The following is a 22,248-nucleotide window of genomic DNA, read 5'->3' on the forward strand; positions in this document are numbered from 1 at the left end:
TGCATGAGTAAACCCTTGAGTGGCACAGCGATCTGGAGGAGCTCCTGCATCAATCCCTCTCCTGGCTGCAGAAAATGGCCAGAGATGGTATTCTAATTTATATTGCACCACTCCAGTAACCAGGTTGAAAGACACTTCTCCACCCCCCTCTCCTCAACAGCGTGGGGGACACCTCTCTATTTTAAGAACAGAGTACTGTCTTTTTCAATCTATCATGCTTAAGTGTTTAGATGCTGATTGCAAATACTGCACTAACAACTATGGATGAACTTGTTAACTTCTCTACACATCTCAATTTTTAAACTGTTCCTGTATTTTGTAGTTTGTTTTAGACTAAAGTGGAATTTAATGAAAGATGTAATAACCAAGGAGTTAATCCAGCATCTTGCTTGCCTAAATCCTTATAAATATATTGAATCCAGTGGAACTGATCCTGCATATCTTTGAGCTTTGTAATTTTTTAGTCAAATCATTCGTTATTGTAGCTTTTCTCACCCTGCCCATTAATAGAACGTTATGATTATGTTAGCTATTCAAAGCTTTTTAGTCATGTTATACAAACACAATTCAGTCTATGAATTGTTTACCTTGATTAGACATTGTTTGAGTGTTCACTTAAAATTACGAAGCATTGTTTTAGAGTAGAAATAAAGACAAGGGCATCAAAAAGACTTCAAGGTGTTACAGTGAACAATTACTCTGAAGGCCTTTGGCTGAATTCCTATTTGCATGAATATTCAGGAACAATCTGTTCATGCCTCAGGAACAAAGAAAAAAATCTCAGTATCATGGTCCAGAGTAATATAAAAAAAAAAAGGATTATGAAAATTGTGAAATTGAAATTAAGTTCTAGTAGGACGGGCAGAAAATAGTTGACATTTATCAACTAAAAGAAAGTAGCCAAGGGAAATATTGTTCTAAGCAAGATTACCTGCAACTGGCCTGGCTGCTAAATCGTATTTCATAATGGTTGACTGCCTACCATTGTGTAACCACAGTTGTGTACTGCACATTGATGGCTCCTGTCGCTATAATATGGTTATGTTTACCCATTAGTTTCTGCTTTTGTGCCACAACCCAGTAACTATGATATTATAGTGGTTCTAATGGTCCGTTTCACTTTGTTCATTTACCTATTAATTTTGGCAATGGCATATTTCACGGAACATAAATTTCATCCTCTGAAAACATGAAAACCTGTAGTACAATATGGTCAGACAGATTCTGGAGCTTTGTACAGAAGTAAAATGAGCTGTCCAGGGTTGCATTTTGTGAAGAACATACCTCCCTCTGGAGGCATAGGTTGTATCTAGGGTGATTACTTCAGCAGTAACAGGATGTAATTATTCAGTCAATAAAATTCTGCTTCTATTAAGTAGGTACTTCTAATGTTCTGCAGATTGACTGGTGGCCCTAGTGTGTCTTACAGAGGTAGTAAACAAAATGCAACACAATCTTTTTGTCTGAATTCAGAACACAAGTGTGCAGTGGGAAGAAAGTGACCTAGAAAACTGTTGCTGCTTTGAACACGGAGACTCTGGGAAACAGGACCACAAAACAGAACTTGAAAAATTCTCATTGCAGGAGAACCTTTCCCTGCTTGGTGACAGATATTACAGTGGCAAAACAGATGGATCAAACTGACTTTTCAGAGCCAGAAAAAAAGCCAAAGGGAGTTGAAACAGTCTACTTCAGAAGAAGACCACTTGTCCTAGAATCTCACCCTCTGATGTTACATTAGCTTTCAGTCATAAAGATTTCTCTCCAAAAAACAACCCCTAAACTTGTGCCTCACAACAAATTAGTTTCATGTGGATAAAATCTGAGAGCTTGAAAATCACAGTGACAATGGGAGGAAAACAAATGCTAATGTAAAAAAAAGCCTTTAGCTCAAAGCCAAAAAGAGTAAAACTACTCGTCTTACACTAGACCTGAAAATGATCCAGCTAGTTCATTCTTCCCCTAGTAGCAGAAGGGCAAGGCACAAGAGGTACCTGTATAAATCCCACACTTGGAGTGCAAGACTTCAGAGGTGTTCATCTGGGAGGAAATACTCTTCTTAAGGTTATTTATGTGGCTGCATGAACTTGGCCAGTGGTTTTAGAGTGGTACATTCAAATTAATCTAATGGCCCATACCAGTTTCAGGCCAAATTGGCATCAGTTGCTGCTAACCAAGAAATCTACCCGTAGAGGAAAACTACATAGATTAATTGGTTAACCTTTCTAAACGCTAATGTTAAAAAAAAAAAAAAAAAAGTCGTCTGGGACTTTTGAATTCTGCTCTTGAGTGCAAAGAAGGCTCTTGGTTTTCCTTTGAGTCCTGGACAGCTCATGTGGGAATATACCCCTTGGCTAAATCAGTCTGAGCCTTCCTCCTATCAAAGAGGCTTGGAAAAAAACCAGGCTCAAAAGCTTTTTGCTTTTTATTCGCAAACTTTCTGGCCCAGCAGATATAAAAAAAGCTTCTCTAAAGAAGGTTTTTAAAGTGTTATTTTCTTTCAGGTCACCACATCTTTCTAGGTACTTGTCAACTTTCAGCGAAATCTAGTCCTCTGCAAATCAGTCCAAGTTGGGGGCTTGTAAAGAATTCTCAAAAAAAACCATTCTTCTTGGCAGTGGAAGAATTACACACCTTTGTTTCCCCAGGGTCTGGAGACTTTTTCTCCAAACTTGCTTACCCTTAGCAGACACCTAGAAGAGCTATTTTTATGCTTCCCTTTAACACCAGAAAGTTCATATAAGAGTAATTTAATGTTTTACTTTAAGAAGGTTTTTATTCCACTGCTATTTGAATCCCAAGCATGAAGTAATCTCAAAATATAGCCTTCAGCTGATCCTCATTGTTTCTTTTCTCCTGTCTTTGCCTTCACACTTCCAAATATAGAAAATTCATTTTCCATAGGTTATCTTCACACTGTAATGGGGGTAAAATTCCTGGGCTTCAGATTAACAAGCAATGAATCTGAGCTCTAACTTAATCTATACAGAGTAAAAACGTGACTCCTTTTTCCACGTGCTTACATTTTCTTTTCTCCTATTTGCACTATATGAATAAGTTATGCCACTGATCATTTTGTGTATAGCCTATTAACACCTCTCTTTTCCTGGATAGGTCAGACCAATTAAAACAAAATCAAAGCATAGGGGTTCCATCCCATCTGATTTTCCGCAAGTGCCTTGCTGGGAACATACTTTAAAACAGGGGTCAAATGAACTGAAAATAATCATAAAATGGAGAGTTTACAGCCCCAAATGCTTTTCTATCCTAAAAAATAATGTAAATAAAAATGTAAATCACTATTGCTCCATTCATGTGGCATAATAGTAACAGAGGTCAGCTAAGAACTCTTCCACCTCTATGACTTACATCTGCTATTCTCCAGAATCAGAAGATTCTATGCACTTACCCAAATTATACAGAGAAATTAGTTTAATGTCAGTAAGACAGTCTGAGTCCAAGATGCTCAAAGTAAGACAGCTGAAGGAAGCAGACAAAGGAAAGTGTGATGAGAACACACTCCCCACTGTGGCTCTAATGAGGGAGAAGGAACAATTTTCTGCTCAGGCAGCAATCCTGCTTTCTTTCTTGGATAATGGACAGGTTGCTGTCATAGCTAATGACTCATTAATATAACAAACCATGGATTAGCTGTTTGTTTCTAGTCACCATTATTTATTAATTGTAAACAATATGCTGAGTCCTGCAAACTAAAAAAAAAAATAAAAATAAAAATAAAATACTATCACTGCTCACGATTAAGGAAATGCTGGCTGGAATAGCCTGAAATAATTCTGTAATTCTTCTCTTCTTCAAACTCTGTGGATGAATAGTTTATACAACTGAGTTTGTCAAGCCAGGGGTATAATTAAGACACATTTGGTTCTGGCATACATGTGCATGTCATAAAACTATCCATTTCCAAACTGTCATTTGGACTGCAGAATTCCCTGAACTCAACGCTTTGTCATTGCCCAGCTGGGAGCACTTCACTATCCCACAGGTGTCACAGGCTGAGCAAAAGATATTATCAACTTTACTCCAAACCAGAGGTTTTTGGGATCAAAACTCCCAAACAGGTTACAGAGGTTAAGTAAACACCTTGCAGCATCAGTTCACAGCACTGACTTCCTTGCACCACCACCAATAATAGTGCATGCAATGAATTCCAGAATCCAGGCTCAAAATCTGTTGTCTACATTTATATTACATTTACCTGTCCTATGTGCCTTCATTAATACCCCTAGTCAAGCTTCCTTTATATTGGAAAAGATCATTTCCATGTCAGTAAAACATAGTAGATCTATTCAGTTTGGAGTGACAAATTTCTTTTGTAAATGAACCATAGAAGGTCTTTTAAAATAAAATAAAAATTAAAAAAAAAAAAAGTATTTTTCCAAAACTGCTCCTTAGACTTACAAAAAAACCCAAACATTCAAGAGAGGAAAAAAACCAAACAAACCACCACAAAAAGCAACAGAAATGTCCAGCATCAGTAGAAGAATGAAGGATGTATTCCATAGAAGCAAACAGGAGTTACCCATACAAGCTCCTTCCTCACTACTCTATCAGTCCCCACTCTGAGAAGCATTTTTAAACTCACTTGACACATTGTGTCTAAAGAAAACACAGATAATGGTGCTCTAGTGTTCATTGGAGCAATCCTGGGAGACTCATATCCTTTTCGTGTCACTCCAGGTACCATTATAAGCCTGCCCTCACCTGCAGAGGGGTTCAAAGAGGGAACACAGTTTCCTTCCACCAAGTTAGAATCCATTCAGTGTATGACTGAGCAAGGATTTCTTCCCATGTTTTTTCTGTCATTTGGCCTCTTGGCTGCATTTCCCTCTCAGAGAAACACAACAGGACTGCATGAGAAGTAGTGCAAGTAGCTGCTATTCCTTCCCTGGCAGATACAGCATACTGTACCTCACTGCCAGTCTGGAGAGATTGTGTAGGGCAAGGGAAAGAAAGGGTCAGAAATGGGAATAATGATATTTCCATTACTCACAGATGCATGCATGCAGGATGCCAAGTTACCTGCCTCACAAAAGAGGTTTTTTATTCTGCTTAGACCACCTGCATTATAATCAGCTGCACACTAAAACCAACATAGCATCTTTAAAAATGGCCTCTGCATCTCTCCCTCCAAATAAGGGAGTATGTGGCATTGCTATGGCGAACTCTGTTCAAAAAGTCTCTAAATATAGCACAAGTTATCTAAAATAGTGCTTGTGAGAGAAGCTGTCAGCACTGCCACTTTGGAGGGGAGAGACAAGGTATGGTGATGGACACACAGATGGCAAGTCAGTCATTCTCAAGAAAGGGATTCTACTTACTCAAGAATAATCACTGCATACAATCTACACCTACCACCTATCCACCACTCCTTTCAACATGAGCCACTTTTTGAGGGCGGACTGCCCTGTTCTGTGTTATTTTGTGCAATGACAAATAGTCTTCTGGTAATGCAATAACAATTTAAAGTTATTTTGTGCAAGAACAAATAGTCCCCTGGTAGTGCAATAGCAATTTAAAGTCCCTGGAATGATAAATTGGAAATTATACTTAAAAGGCATAAAATAATAGTGAGCAAAACCCCATTGGTAAATGACTGCTTGTTATGGGTCATTTGAGATCACCTCATGATACATCTATGTAAAATGATTCATCAGAATCCAGGTTTCACACTCCTTTCTCCATAAAGATTTACACTGCTCTAAAAAGTGGTGTCCCTATTATATGAAACCTTGGTGCAAACCACATCTCAAAAACTGTGGGCACTTCAGTTGAAAAAAAAATACTAGAGCTAGTGAAAGTCCAAGAAGAGTAAGAGCACTGTAAAAACACCGGATGAGCACAAAACTCTGTTTCACTGCATCCTGCAATACAAGAACTCACTGCACTGAGCAAAATAGCAGTCAAAAACACATTAAAAACCCCATAAATGTAGTTCTGTAAAACAGCAAGTGAGGAACTCTTGGAACTTGCTATCTTAGGTGGCTGCAGAGACAGGCAGCATAATAAAATTCAAAATGTGATAAGTTTATGAAAAACAGATCCATAGTAGATACTAAAAGGGATTGGCAATAGCATAAACTCTAATGCCCTTAATTGAGCAACGGTGGGTGATGGGGACATATTGAGGGATGTGCTGAAGACACCAGACTTGTGTATTCACCTTAAGCTGCATCTCGCCAGCAGCCTCTATTGGAGGCAGGACCCTGAAGGACATTTCTTAGCAGCTTTGACATCACTGGTCTCATATGGGACCAAGGAGGGAGCGTGCACAGACAGAGTTCTAGCAACACACAGGGTTAGAGCTTGAAAGACATTGAACTCTCTGAGAATTAAATCTTAAGTCTAAATTCAGAAATTAGGACATGTTCCCTGCTGTGAGGTAGCACTACATCTTTCCCTCTAACAGGGAGTTACAAAATGCAAATGCAGTGGTTCACCAGTGAGGGCTAACAGCTGCCTGACATAAGGGGTCACAGAGCTCGTGACAGCACATGGTGCAGCTTGACACTGAGATATGGGACTAGCTGGGAGGGAAAGGGGAGAAGAGGAGATGGAAACCTGGGCACAAGTCATGTAACAGTGGGACTTGACAGACCATAAGAGGGATAGGCAGGAAGATCAGGAAAGAAGTGAGTAGCTTAGGGGAGATGCTTGAAATCTGAGGTGACATGCTGTGGTTATTCTACTAGAAAGAGAAAAATAAGGAAGAAGGCAGGAAAAGCCCACCACCTACAAACATTCCTATTTATTTGATTTTGCTCTAGGACTGATCTTTTCTCAGTCCCTGCCTACATAAATGTACTATGAACTTGACAGACTGTCAGCCAACTATTGTAAAGCAAGCTATCCTGCCACTGATACAGCCGTCAGTGCTAAGTCCTTGATAAGGTGGATGTGAGGCAGATTCACAAATGTTAAGCATTTGAATACATCTACTGCTTCCAGAAAACTGAGCAAATTCAGTCAGATCCAAGGGTTTACTCAGTTAATAAAGTGTTTGTTTTCATACCTTCAAATATCTTGTATGTTAACAGTTTAATAAACGTGCATGGGCACACAAGCATCTACCCTTACACACATACTCTTTTCCTAGGTATTGCCTGAAATGCTCCATAAAGAAAGGAAATCAAAGACCAAGGGGGCTACACTTCTTTTCATAGTCTCAGAACACAGACAGCACATTTAGAGGTAGCCCAAGCTTCCTGCCCACCCCCCTCCTCTCCTCCTAGCTTGACTTGGTCTCTACATCTAAGGATAAGGTGGTGGTAGAAAAGTCTGCAATCTTTTCCTAAGAGTGTGGATGACTTTCCTAATTAATGTCAACTGTCGGATTTGCTCTGGTTCTGTGTCTCTCCAACAGATATGGAAAAGTCACGAGAAACTTGCAATAACCGGTCATATAAGTTTCATTTGCCAGCACCATAAGAGAGCCAGCTCTTCCTTTGATGAACAGACATCTACTCTGATGTTCACAAACCTTAAAATCTGTCTGATGGCAGAGATGTACAAAAATGCAGTCCAGGGCAATTTAATTTTTGCTTTCAAAGACATGCTTGCAGCTAAACCATACTATGACAGTGAGAACTGATAAGGCTGTTCCAGACAGCAGAAGGTGGAGATGAGTAAACTCCTTTGCCAACTGCCAGATTGCATGTCTGACACGCTGCAGATGTAAATCCAAGTAACTCAATGGGGATACCACGCTCAATCACACCCACTGGGGATGTGCCTGTGTCTTCAGGGCAAGAGAGAATATAAAGAGAAGAAAGACAAATTCCTTGATATAAACTGGAACAACTTTATGTAATCCAGAAGCCTTCCTGGGTTTCTCTCTGAGGCAGTCCTGCGTGCCTTACTTGTCCCTTTCCCCCATGTCAAAGCTGTGAAAGCCAAAATTACTATGTAACAGCATATAGCTTTTTTGGAGAGTAACACTACCAATGCAAGAGGAAAGAGAAATCTTTTTATTGCTTCTCTGTGAAACATGATAGCGTTTAGGTCCGGAAGACAAAGATTTGGTGTGTTGGTGCTATCAGCTGAAATATCCTAATCATGTGTTCCATCTCCCTCAGAAAAAAAAATAAAAAAAAAAATGAAAGGAAACTTAGAAATGGATTAGATTTCTTGAAGGAAAGGGAAATTTTATAGCTTTTTGTCAAGATCAGATGTACCTCTGGGATATGCCTTTCCATCAAGCATTCACCACTGAGCTCAGCCCACAGGTATTAGTGAGAGGTGATATTGAGCAAACTGGACTAAGTCAGGTAACGTTTCTTTCTGGCCTATGAAAGCAATATTGTCATCAATACGTGTACATCGTATACCAGCTTCTGAAGGAAGATCTGAAGTGTGGTTTATTAACTGCATTTACACATTATGGCAACACAGAGAGAATGTAGTGCTTCAGGCATCCAAAAGCCTAGGCCAAATCAAGAAACAAAACCCAAGAGTTTTGATCTTTGTTCTGTTGGTCTGACCTCAAATCAAACTCCCTCCAGTCATTTCTGGGCATAAACAACACAGGTGAGAACCTTCTGCAGCAAGTCCAGCAAAATACCCTAAAGTTATTCACACTTGTAGCTCATATTCAACTTTAGGAGCGGAAATTCTTTAAGTCTTAGAGCTCTTCAAGACACCTGGGTCTCTAGGCTCTTCTATAATATACTAGCAGTTCACCTTAAAATTAACATCAATTAATAGAGCTTTTAAGACTTTGAGGAAAACAATGCCTTTCTAACATTTAAAAATACTTAATACTCAGCTAAGAACAAATTACCCTTATTTTGTCATTTCAAGGACTGAAACAATTTATTTTTGAGCATGTTCCACAACTTGCCAAACTTAAAGCATTAGACTACTGAGAAAGTTCAGGATGAAAATTCGAAAAATTGTAAGTGTAATTATAATGTATACAAAAGGAAGAAAAAAAGAGGAAAAAATGGCAGTGTCTGCCACATGTGCAGCACTGGATTGTAATTTTTTATTATTATTATCTCTCAGATGAAGTTGTTGTAAAGAGTAATGAGTTGTGCAACTCTTGTGTGGCCAACTGTCAGGACCACAGTGGCACTATACCAACTGCAAAGGCGCAAGTCAGAATGCTGGAGACCATCCCCACGTCCTCTCCTTTGAAGGATCTGAGTCACAAATTTGGTCCTTGACAAGTGGAGAACAAGCTGCCTGTCAGGAACCATCCGAGCCAGTCTGCCTGTTGTTTGATAACTTTAGCCCTGAAGATGGACAGTTTGCATACTGTCAATTTACACAAGATTATCATTATTTTTTTTATTAAGGTTTGGATTCTTAAGAAGTGTCCCTAGCTTTAGAGAGGTCCCACATTCAAGGGGTGTCTCAAAACACACTCAGAGTGTATGTTCCTCCATACACATGACCAAATACCTCACAGAATGTGCAAAAACACATGCAGACCTGCTCTAATACTGTGGTGGTCATCCTTAAAAAAACATTTCAGAAATAATTCCTGTGGAATTTTATCTTTATAACATGTCAGTTGTTGTGTGGGATACGGAAGTCAGCAACACTGAAAGCATGTGTAAGACATCAATTCCTCCTCTTTATGAGCAGGTATGCCTGCATTTTGTTTTCCCTTTGTGCTCTACCCTGGATGCTGATATTAACATTTCATTCTTTAAAAAAAATTAGCAATACAAGCAGTTCTTGGCTGGTAAAACTGATAATAACAAAAGACAAAACTCACAGCTTTTAAAAATAAACTGACTGTAAGGCATCTGATTACTGGATCCATAAACATTCAGTGTTATAGTAACTTTTTTGAAACCAGGAGGGTTTTTGATACATCTCATTAGGCAATGTGTTTTTAACACAATAGGAAATCCCATTGCAAGGTCCCCTTCAGGCTTTCCATAGGATGTCTTCTACACTACTAACAAATGTAAGAGTTGCTAATAATCAAAGAATCACCATGACCATACAGACATTACAAGTAACCAGAGGAGACTTTGAAGACAGTCGGAAGCCTGCCCTTAATGTCATTCATCTGGATAAGCAAATGTAAAATCCTGACATCAAGACAGAGCTGAGTAGAAGGCAGACATTCTGAGTAGCCACTGGAAATTTGGTACTGCAGAGAAACACAAATAGATCAGATCGTCTGCTTCCTTTTTTCTGCTGCATTAAGTCAGAGCAAAATATGCATTCCTTCTATCGCAAGGGCAAAGCTAGCTTTGGCCCAGAAACTGTACTACCAAAGTATACTTAAACATAATTTTCAGGGCTGTGGGACTCAGAAGAGGGTACACCCCTCCCCTTCATAACATTAATAGTCTGGAAGCATTTGGGTACTTTTTATATTTAATATAAAGATAGAAACAGTAAATTAATAAGCACATCTCTTTGCCAACAGCTAAATAAAGTTTTTGTGGTTTCTAGGCAGCACTTTCCATTGTAGAAGTTTTCAGGGTCTGTGCACACATGAATTTAGGGACTGGAAACTCCCCTGCAGAGCTCGTACACTCTTGCACCAGAGGACAAGCACTGCACAGAAGTATCCAAAAAATTAAAAGGTTTTTCACTCCATTCTATATTGCTACTATTAAATTTGTGTTTGTTTGGTTGTTTTTTTTTTCTTCTCCTCACTTGCAGTGTGGCCTGTACCTGCTGTGTAATCAATAAGAGTTAAGAAGGAAAGATTTGGGATCGTGGCACTTACTCGGGGTATTCAGGAGACGTGACTTTTTGCAGTGGTAGGCTGCCTCCTGCTCGCAGTTCTCTGCACTGCTTATCACGGCTTCCAGCTGCTCCGCGCTGCTGTTGTAGTTGAAGGACATGATGTACGGCTTCTCCCGGTCAGCTCCTTGGACTCTGGTTAGCCCTGTGCTGTTGTGCTGCACTGCAGTCCAGATCTTATCTTCTGTTAAATGAAAAATGATTGAATGGGAAGTTAAAAGCCAAACACTTTCAACAAGCCGGGAACAAAAACCCAATTGAAATCCAATGCTTTACTGCATTGAAGAGAGTATCAGCAGGACCCTGGGCTCCAAAATGGTTACTCTGTAATGAAGACCAATAGGTCTTCATTAAAGGTCAACGTGACCCACAGAGATGTTTCTCCCTGAACCAACTCAAACAAACACTACGGTGCCTGCTGAGCAAGAGAGAACCTACAAGCTTCCCGGGAACCACAGGAGATCTTCAGCATCTTCTATTGCCAGTTATCTGAATAAAATTAGATACCTTTCAGCTGCCTTTATCCCTGAGAGAAAAGACATAATAGTATGGCTCATGGGGGTAACAGTCATCTTTTGCAAACATATCTGTACCTGAGAGAACAGCCCACGCTGTCGTAACAACAAATGGAAGTAGAGAACTGCAGCTGATGATCTTGCACAAACTCACCACGAGCAGAAAGCAGTTTCTTGCCAGAAAGCTAAAACGGAGAGTATGTTCTTACCGCCCAGTTGGAAGTCAGATCACTCATTTTACTCAGTTCTGATTTTTCTAAGTTGAGTGATGTCCTACTTGGATGATGGTACAGAACACCATATGACTCGGCATCTGTAGTTAACTGTAAATATTGATGCTTTTCCATGCTGGTGAGCCCATTCTCATTTCCTTCATTACATTTACTGGCAGAGCAAGCAAGGGATTTTGTAAGTAAGAGAACGTAGAATGTAGGCTTAAGCACAACCTGCATCCTTACAACCTAGCTCAGGACCAGCATTGGGGTTGGCATGATAATGAGAACATCACACTTAGGAGCAATCAGCTTGGCAGGCAGGCTTTTCCTCAGCTGGTTCTGGGATAGCAATAGGCAAGGTAGCAAGGACAACTTGAATGTCTCGTTTTTGAGCTGGCCTGGAGTTAAAGGCAAACTCTTCAACAAGGATTCACAGGACTGAGCCCTGCATGTGCCCCACACTATTACTAATAGTCACATTCAGTAAATTCCCTCTTTATCAAAGACCCTGCTTTCCCAGGGAGGATACAAGATATCAAGAGGGCAAAAATTTAAGGCAGTAATTTCTAATCACCTGACGAGAGGGAGATTTCAATCTCACTTGCAGAAACATACAGACAGTTACAGAGGAAGAGGCGAGATTGAGGCAAGAGATTTCTATTTTGTTATTTAAGCTTCATCTTTGAAATCCTAGATAACACCAAATAGGATCTTTTCTAAGCTAATCTTAAAAACTGTGCATTTAAGGATTCAGATGGTTTTACCCGATTACCTGGCCTGAGTTCTTGCAGAGCATGAGCTATCCAGTTACTCCCCAATACACTGGCATAATGAGCCCAGTAGCTCTGTGGCCACTGTAAGGCATTGCAGTCGAAGTATTTTTCGTTGAGCTACAAATATCCGACAGATTAGTTCAACAGAGTGCTAATAGGTGTATAAAAATCCTAAATGGACTATCTGTGCAAAGACACTGAGATGATTTAATGAATTGTCATTATGGAGGCATTCAGATGACAGGCAAGTAACAACAACCATCTGGAGACTATTTAAAGAGGTTTGTTCCAAGACATGGCTGCAAGTTAGAGAGAAATTAACTGGCATTAACTGTAAGAACAGTTTACACAGAGTAAACCACACATTCACTCACAACCTTCTCATAATTTCTGTCATGGTAGACAGAAAGTTTGCTCATAGATCTGCAGTTCTGTGGTTCTTATTGACTTCAGGATGCTGCTTGTGGATCCTTTGAGTTTGAGCTCAAAGAAACATTGTTGCAATGTGTGATACACAAAAGTTAGATTAAAGTCATAAGAAATACTACAATTTATTGCTTGTAATGCCTGTCCCAGTGGTTGTAATCACAGCCAACACTTTACCCTCTACAATCCTGCACATATATTGCTTTCAACACAATATAATTCAATGACTTTGTAACAGACATCTTGTACATCTTAAAGTAGTGATTCTTATCAGCCAGTCTCTCTCTATTCTTTTGTTCTCTTGAGGCAATATTGACAAGAACAGAGTAGATTTTTCAGAAGCAGTTGAGGATGAGTTAACTTTCCTCTCACTGAAGCTGGTAGAAGTTTAACCTCTGCCTTAACTGAAATATCTACCAAAAAGACAAACACTAAGTTGTTGATAACGTGAGACATAAAACCAGGAGATGATGGAATAAACTGTTTGCTAAATTCCAGGTGGACAGTCAGAAGCACTTCCCTGCTGAGAGTTCTTAACATAATTTTAAGAAAATGCAATGCAAATCAATGCTTACAATAGTGGCTACAGTGCTGCTCAGGAAGAACAGCAGCCTAAGGCTAGAGTTTCAGTGGTTAACACTAATGTACTTTCCAGGCTGTGCATGGATAAGGTGCCGTGTGGGTACATGAAAAGTCAAAAGCTTCAACATCTAGTAATTTAGAAGCAAAAAAGGGTTACTAGGAAAAACTTACTAAAATAGCATAGCATAAAACTCTCTTCTCAAAAAGCATTGGAAATTTAATTAATTGACATGTTTGAAATGAGGTTGGACAAGACATCAGCAGATATATTAGCAGCAAGCACTCATTAACAAGTGTGTTGAACAGGTAATGTGACAGGTCTTACTCATATTTTCCTCTATGATTTTTCATTAATTTTCATAGTCTTGTTATCATTACAGCTGCACTCAGCTGTCCCTCTGAGATCTAAACTTTGACATTCAAGAATTACATTTAGATCTTTTAGAAATAAGCTAACCTGTTTTCCATCCTCCAGTTTATACAGGGAAAAGGAAAAAACAAATTAAGTTTCCTTCTGTGCTCAAATTAATTGTGATTTAGCAAGTACTTCAGAATGGAGTTAAAAAAAGTTATAGCAGATGAATCCTGGAGTTACATTTCAGAGATTTCCTAATCTACACATGCCTGATCTATTACACTTAAAACTTCCACAGATTAGATCTGTGCTTTGCTAGTCACTTCAAAGTTTCCCTCTTTGCTTCATCTTTGAAGTAAAAGTAACCATCAGTTCAGCTTCTCAAAAAAGATCTATGTTTGTCTCACTGATCTAGTGAAAGGAAAGTAACAGCCACCAGCAAGCAAACCTCAGATCAAATGGACGGGTGGCTCAGCACAACACAGATGCACAACGAAAGAGCTGGTGGCAACAGGGTAAGAGGAGAAAGAGAGAGGTTTTCAGCCATCTCAGTTATGCTTCTTCCCATTTCCTAGGGAAAGAATAAGTACTTCTCTTTTAGAAAGAGGAACATGAGGTGTAGAGGGGTTAGGTAAGGCACATGAAGTCACACACAACCTGCTGGAAGAATAAATGATTACATTCACATCACAATAAAAAAGTTAGAGAAAGTTCCTTCTTTCTAAAGGATGCCCTTCTGTTTACATGCAGCAAATGAGCCTGAAAATGACTTTAAATTTAGTTTGCTTTGGATAGAGTGGGAGAGCCAACACTGCTCCCTCCTGCACCTCCACTGACTGAGGGAGAAGTAACTAAGAGCTGGAGGGCAGGAAACCCTTGAACCATTCCAAGACAGCAGCGAGACCATCACACCTGCTTCCATAGATCAGAAAAACACTCAAAAATAATCCCAGAATTTCTTCTGAAGACCATCACCTTTCAGGTCAAGTCTTAGGGTTTATTCAAATACCATTTTCTCCAACTCAAACCTGGCATAATTTAGAAAAATGATCATTCTGTTTTCTCAAATTCACTTGCACAAGTTCTGCTAGGGTTGCTCTCAGAATAAGTTGAAGGAATTACATGCTTACTGCTCAATCCCTGTGTACTCTGAAGTCTACTGAGAACAGTCTGTGAGCGTGCACTTCAGGCATGGTTAAGGACCTATGTATGACATGGAGCTGCAATCTGGACATGCACATAGACCACTATAACTAGAAAGCAGTGCAACAGCTGTCTGCAACTTTGCTTCATGTTTTGCATGTCTTTACAGAGGCACACCTCTGCACCAATAACACAGCTTTTGAAAGTGAGGCTTCAAATACTGTTCCTATTTCATAATTCAAGGATTTTTTTGTTTGTTTTATTTTTAATTTCTGCTCTGTTTTGTTTACATTATATTTTAGGCAGTGACATTGTAATCACAGATGCAAACCAAGCTGAAAACTGTTAAACTAGACAGATAAAGTCCTTGTTTAGTTTATTTCAGTGCAGAAGTTATCATTGTATTTTTACATCTGTCCATACTACGTTTTTTTCCTGTTTGCTCAACTTAACAAGCTCTTCTTGCACTTGTGAATCTGCACTGAGAATTAAAAAGCTGCGCTCCAGGCATAGATTACTGTTTATTTTTATCTTCCATTATTCCGCTTTATTATTTTGTTGCTTTCTCAGCTTGGTACAATTTCAAACTACACACAAGCTGAAAGTCATTCAAAACCAAATAGGAGAGTGTAGCCACATCCTCTACTGCATAACCTGGAAGAGTTTATTGTAGCCTTAAAAAGAGGATTTCCTAAATGCTTGTTAAATTGTTTCCATAATTCAAAGGTGACAATGCTTTAATTTCAAGGCAATGCTACAGCTTTGCACCTTCACAGTTTTCTTTAATGGTCCAATTCACTAGGATATTATGCTGTCTGTATTTGGCCCTAGGAGATGCTTTTACAGCATGGAACTGCAATGCATTAAGCACATTTTAGATTCTCTGTCTAGCCTCACCCATAGTTGTATCATCTTGCTGGAAACCTCCAAGTTGCTTTTGACTGCACACAAATTAAATTATGGGAAATTAGAGCAGCTGGAAAACTGGCTTTCAATGAATTCTGTATTGCCTAATTCTCATTTTTATTCTTCAACTTGAAATATCCCTGTAGAGCACATTCCACCCATACAAACTGCATCATTCCTTTGTGATTTAGGAGGTTTGTCACAAAACAAGATTATTCAGACCGATTAAATTGCCAACAAGCCAAACATATGGTAAATGCTACATGAGAGAGAGAAAAATAACTCTCAGAGCTCATACAATGCATTTGCTTCATGGTGCTCTACATTGAATGCCAAATTTTATCCTGAACGTGGTACCTATAACTACAAGAATTACCACCAAAAAGGCAGATTCTCCTCCTTAAACACTGTACTGTTCTAAGCTGCAGTAGCAGTTTAAACCCTGCCGTAATACACACCTCCTTCAAAGCATATAAAAAGACCCGTTTCTTGTCACAAGCAGCTTTAATTCACTGATTCCAAGAAAATGTTTTCCAAGTCTTCTATGAAAGCCATCCATTTCTATTTTTTACCTATTTTTTTTCCCTGCTGGTTGACCCAGCAATACATGCTTCTGCTGCTTGTTTTGTGCTCATCAGCCTCCTCCTAAATTCTGATTTAGCCACTTCCATCCAGTGCAGAGGCAGTGCAATGCATCTCCACTGAAAAAATTCAGGACAGGGGGTGTGCGGGGATGGTTCCAGTCATCCCCGTCTTGCATGTGGCCCACTCTCTGACAGTACTGGCAGACTGCACATGCCAATGTGCTTTCCTCAGGGTTGCCCATGCCTGGAATCCTTCACTGTCTGTAAATCCTTCCTGGAAGCCAGTAACTGGTTCCAGGAAGGCACCAGACCCTCAGGTCCACAGACCTGCTGTCCCAGCCCTGGGTTTTCAACTCTCCTACACCCCAGACATGAAGTTTGCTCACTCTGAGCCCATGTTCAAGCCAACTCTGTCAGCAGAATGGCCATGCCAGGCGGCTCTGATGGATGAGAATGAGACATCTCTTCCATGGCACTTTGCACCATGTTGTGCTGAAGCCCAGAGACAGCAAACTCTTATCCTGACAGCCTACTTCTTCCATATTTCTTCTAATACAGGATATCTACAACAAGCAGTGAGAAATATTCCTCTCCAAAAACTGAAGCAGCAGACACTGATCTACTTCCTAGCACAAAATGGACACTTCACTTGCTGCACTTCTGACAAGAGTGCAGTCCTCTCTGCCTCAGTCTCCTTCATCTAAGTGAGTGTTGAGAGACTCAAATCACTCTTCTGCTGTTTCACATGCATTGTGGTGGCTCAGATATCTGCATAAGCCTGGCAGACAAGGAGAGCCCATAGGAAACCTGCTGTTCTTCAGATGCCATACCAAGAGGGTGGGCATGCTATCTGCAGATGTCCAACATGGCACGAGACACCTGTGTTTGGGGCAAATGGATTCACCCCTTGCAACCAAGACAGCCAGAGTGACTTTGAGAGAGCCACAGGTTGCTTCTAACTTCTGAGCACTGCAAACGTGACAGGAGACTGATTAAGCTGCAGTGACCTTTTGTTAAAAGGTAGAGGCTAAAGGAAAATATCTACTGTTACATTTTTCAGTACTAAAACTTCCTTGGGGGCCTCCTGCAAATGCAACAGTGAAGGCAGCCTTCAGGACTTCTGCTGCGATGCTCATCAAAATACAACAAATTCACTGAAAACAGCAAGGAAGCTGTTGACAGCACAATGCCTTTGATGTAATATGCCCACTAAAGATTTTTCATTTTGTAAGTTCTGGAATATTTAATGAAAATTCAAAATAGAAACACATTAATTGTCAAAACTGAAGTGTGATAGAAGACCTGTAGTGTTTGAGGGGGTAAATTGTAAATCTTTAAGGGCTGCCTTTAATCTAAAGAGTAGTAAATAATTTGTAAGGAATTTCCATTCGTTTTTTTCTCTAGTGATGAAGTCAATCACAATTATAGACAGTAAGCTGAAAGGCAGTCCTTTAAAAAAAGAAAAAAGACGAAAAAAGACAAAAAAAGACAAAAAAAGACAAACAACAAACAGTCAATCTAAATATTTCCTTAAGAAATTCAAAGCTATAATTCTTATCTAACTCATTCTGAGAGTCTCAGGGAGTTTTACCATTTAAGTTCTTGTCCCAAAATTGTGTAGCTGCAGGTATTAAAACTAGAATTAAGGGTATGACCAACTCCCCCTCTCTATTCTTGCCTCAGCCTGACTGGTAACAGCACTTCTTTCCATGTGAGAGTCTGCCAAGTCCATGGGAAACATAAAAAGGGGTGAGTCACTCGGTGTAACTGCAATACAAAGTAAAAGGATATGGCTTCTTATGGAAAATAGAATAAGAAATTATATAAGCACATGAACTGAGATCCTTGTGTAGAAACAAAGGGAAAGATAGATGCCATGGACAGTAATACCACTAATGTCATTATTGTTTTGAGAACATCAATGAGCATTTCTAATAAAAGGACTGAGGTCCAGTTAGCTCTGCTTTGTAGCAATCCATCTCTGTTACTCCAGTCTGCTCCTTGTTCACAGTGAAGTGAGCAAACTGCTATAGAAATTTCCTCAGATAGTTGACCAAATATCATACTATAAGTGAGACTATTCAAACACTTAAAATATTTAGGCACTTCAACTACAAACACAACTTGTATTCTCCTAAATTCAACCCTCTTTGCATGCCATGGAATACATATGGAAGAACAAAAATATTAATCATTGTTAGCAGAATGAGAAAAAAAATAAAAAAAAAGGAGGCAATTTATAAAAAATTGCAAGTATAACATTCATCATCTCTTTCACATTTTCTTAGAATCCCTTATTTTGAGATTTAAACACAGTTTCTATACAGTTTTTTGAGAAAAAGAAAATAAAACTTTATTTTTTCTGCATCAGAGAAATAGGCAATATCTGCATTTTGAGAGGAGACTACAAACCAGAGATGATCTGCCACAAAAAGAGATATATCTCTGTTAATTAATGATTCTTTCATTATGGCAGTTTCAAAAACAGGTCTTGGACTAGCAGCAAGACCTGGGATAAGGTTTCACCTTTCCCTAAACTGCAGCCCTGGAGTAAAAAAAGGGAAGAAAAAAAATGCAAGCTATTTGAAGACTGAAAAAATATCTGGCTAAGATAAAATTAACCATTGATTCAGTCATGGCAATTTCTAAGTGTTATTGATTTGATAGCCCAGGGTCTGCATACAGCAAAACAGCATCAGTAGAGAAGTATGGTCACAGGATGACTCAAGTGTACTTTTCTTTCAGATATCAAGGGTAAAATTTACTCTGGAGGAGAGGAGAAAAGGTCATTACAAACACTTTTCACACAGTACAGTAAAACAAGTACATGGATGTAGATTGCATGTCTATAGGCTTTGTACTGGAGAATATGGTTATTAAAAGTTAAGTAGTACTCCAGACAGATCAATACATTTCTAAGCAACAAGAGAAAAAAAACAAGCCTCACAATGATATAAAGACTGCCAGATCAGATGTACATAGGGTCTGTTAGTCATCTTCTCTATTGATTGTTATCAATCTTCAATTAAGTGAAGATTAATTCAACTGGGTTAATTATCAAACAACCAGCCTACTGGGAAAATTTCTTTCCCAGCCCTGGTGACTGTTCATTACATCAAAGCATGACATGATGCATTTTCTCTGTACTTAATTCCGAAAGCATGGGGGCATAGAACACCATGGATGATGGGAAAATCCAGGTAAAGCAAACATAGCTAGTTTATATTCCCATGCAGATGGCCTGGAAACATGTTAGATATGTTCCCACAGGACTCAACACAAACAAAATTAATAATCCCTGCACAGACCTGTTCGCATCCTCATGGTGTCTCTCATAGCATCCAACTACACATGATCATGATTCAGGCACGGTACATCTGGGTCACTTCCTGCACACACCTACATCCTACATTTGGTGTGGATTCCTCAGTGTTTCTTACAATTGATGAATTTCACTGTGAAAGTGACTTTGCCTTGTGTTCAATGGGTATTTAAGGTGAAGAAAACATTATGTTAATAAGGTGCTGTCTTTTTTTTTTAGATCTAGTTTTGAGTTTGTTGTCTTTCACTGTCATTGAACTGTCTCTTTACTCCTATTGTAAGAAAATGCAAATTAGAGTGGCTTCTGTCAAAGAGGCCCATTCACTTTGAGTCTTCCCAATCTAAATAGCCTTGGATTATTTACTTTTGAGCTCTCTTTATACAGATATCTTTCCATGCCTTTAATTAGGCACTTTACTGTTCCTGACAAGCTCCTATTTCAACAAGATATTTTATTTTAGTAGAAATAAACAGCCTTCAAGATAAGATCCTTTTAAAGTGCTTCATGCACTCTTTCCTCTTCTTGACCAACTTAAATAATAGCATGTCATCTACAATTTTTGTCACCTTGCTTTTCCAGCCACTTCTTCAGACAATGGATAAGTGCATTTACCCACTCTAGTATCAGCAGATATTTTGTGACACTACTGTTAAATTTCTTACCATGCTGAAAATTGACTTTATATTTTTTAATACTTTTTTCCGCTTTTTTTCTCCCTGCAAAATTCCCTTTCCCTTATATCTCTCTTTCTCTTTGTATGACTGTCCAATTCCCTCTCAACACACACAATCGCAGTTTTCTGCTTTCTTCAGAATTTTTATTCAGCACTGGCTGCTAAAGTTGACAGGCTGCAAAGAAATCACTGGAAACACAATAAATTAACTTGTATGCTTGTTACTTTCCATATCTACATCAGACACTGGATATCTATGACCTGGCACCAATATGCAAGAAAGCTGGTGTTTATGCTCCCCTGTTAATAACTGGCTACAAAAAAGTTCCCTATCTGTTCAATTAAACAGAAAAAAATTAAAAAGAACTTTAAACAGATGTAAGTGAACATTAAAGAAAACACTTTTCTCTAAATGCAATGATGCTGCTCATTTCTGATGATCTGATTTCTTTGAATTCATCCCTCACGGATTCAAGGCACTGTAATTCCCAGAAGTCATTAGCTCTCTGCACCTCTACTTTAAAAACCCCAAATGAGTCATTGCCCTGAATTTTCCATTCTAGCTCCAAATTCTTCAGCCTGAACACGTTCTGGGCATAAAGAGGTTACTGCTTCTTGAACTGTATACAAAAAGAACTGTCAGCCCAAGTAAAGTAGAAGCATCATTTAGCCCAGGAGCCCAACTCTGCCTTTGAGGGTGAATTGATAGCCAGGGTAGCGAGGGAAGTCAAAAGGTTTTCCTGAAAGTCATTCCCATTTCCCAGTGGTCTTTGCCTCACAGCTGCCTGAACAAGGAGCTCAACTAAACTTACATATTTAATTGCACCTTCTGAATCTATCAGACAAGATTGGGGCTTTTCCAGACTGTTTTTACTTCCTTTATTTATTACATCAGCCTCCTTGCTGTCCTGTGATACTGTTTCAAGTTGAATTCATTGCATCAGGAAAGAGCAAGCAAAAAAAGCCTCCCAAATCCTGCTGTCTAATCATCTGAGTATCCCTTAGCTCCTATATGATGAAAAATAATCAATTCCTATGTGCTTTCTGTATACCACATGTGATCTCCATGCTTTCCTGTGGCAGTTCCTCCAACCATCTTTTTAATTTATTAAGTCTCCCCATACATGGAAGCATTGATGTTCCCAACCATCTATGTTTTTCCATTCACAGAAGGATTTGTAGAGATTTATATCACTGGACAATAATATTTTCTTTGTTCCTTGTACATACGTAATATAAAACCACAACTTCATATTTTGCTTTTCCCTCAATATAGGGTAATTTCAGAAAACTATGCAGAAGCATCACCTGAAAAGGGTAACAAATTGAGAATCCATTCCTGTGTACACAAAGTTATTCTTTGTATATTTTGCATTTAATTGATTATTGTAAACAATTCTTATGAGCACAAAAACGAGGTAAGTTCCCAGAGAGAAAAGAAGCTCTTGTGATTAAGGCACCCAAACCATATTTAGGCAACAGAGAAGTGTATTTTCTGGGCTAGGAGGTTCTGCCAGTTTTCCCCATCTCCACTCTCTCATAACCAAAATAAGAGTGTCAGCAAGTTCATTACAGATAGAGAGAAAATCAGGTATATGCCTTCTGGATTTCTGCCAGATAAAATTTATTTGAGGAAAGCAAATGTAAGGTGTTTGTCAAAAATCCTACTTCTTCAGCAGAGATAAAAAGCACTGGCAATGTTTTGATCACACATATTTATATGATAAATAATAAAAATGAGCACATTTTCTATATTGGAGATCAAGGAAGGATATTCAGGCAGAAGGGTGAAACGCTGTTTCAATTCTTATGAGATTCAACAGTGAAGGAGACACATCTTATTAAATATTTATTACACTTGAATAAAAAACATACTTAATAATTAACTGTTGTGCATTTAATTAACATAATGATTGCCCAATTAAATAAAAGTGAAAATTTAATTTGAGACTCTTTAAGCACAAGGAGATTAAGGATAAAATATGAATATCCTGAGTCCTCAGTTTTCACCATTGAGTGTGGAGGT

At 38.9% G+C, this 22,248-nt stretch overlaps 1 protein-coding gene across 2 annotated transcripts in view; it reads right to left on the reverse strand.

Moving 5' to 3' along the window:
- CNTNAP5 (contactin associated protein like 5) overlaps positions 1-22,248 on the reverse strand; it is a 288,828-nt gene that overhangs the window by 73,295 nt on the left and 193,285 nt on the right. For both annotated transcript variants that reach the window (XM_017823576.1, XM_017823577.1), the window contains one exon: positions 10,712-10,912. In XM_017823576.1, coding sequence (XP_017679065.1) covers positions 10,712-10,912 — 201 coding nt within the window. The remainder of the gene's footprint in view (positions 1-10,711; positions 10,913-22,248) is intronic.

The sequence above is a fragment of the Lepidothrix coronata genome, unplaced genomic scaffold (genome assembly GCF_001604755.1).
Source record: "Lepidothrix coronata isolate B3197 unplaced genomic scaffold, Lepidothrix_coronata-1.0 Scaffold103, whole genome shotgun sequence".
Classification (NCBI taxonomy): domain Eukaryota; kingdom Metazoa; phylum Chordata; class Aves; order Passeriformes; family Pipridae; genus Lepidothrix; species Lepidothrix coronata.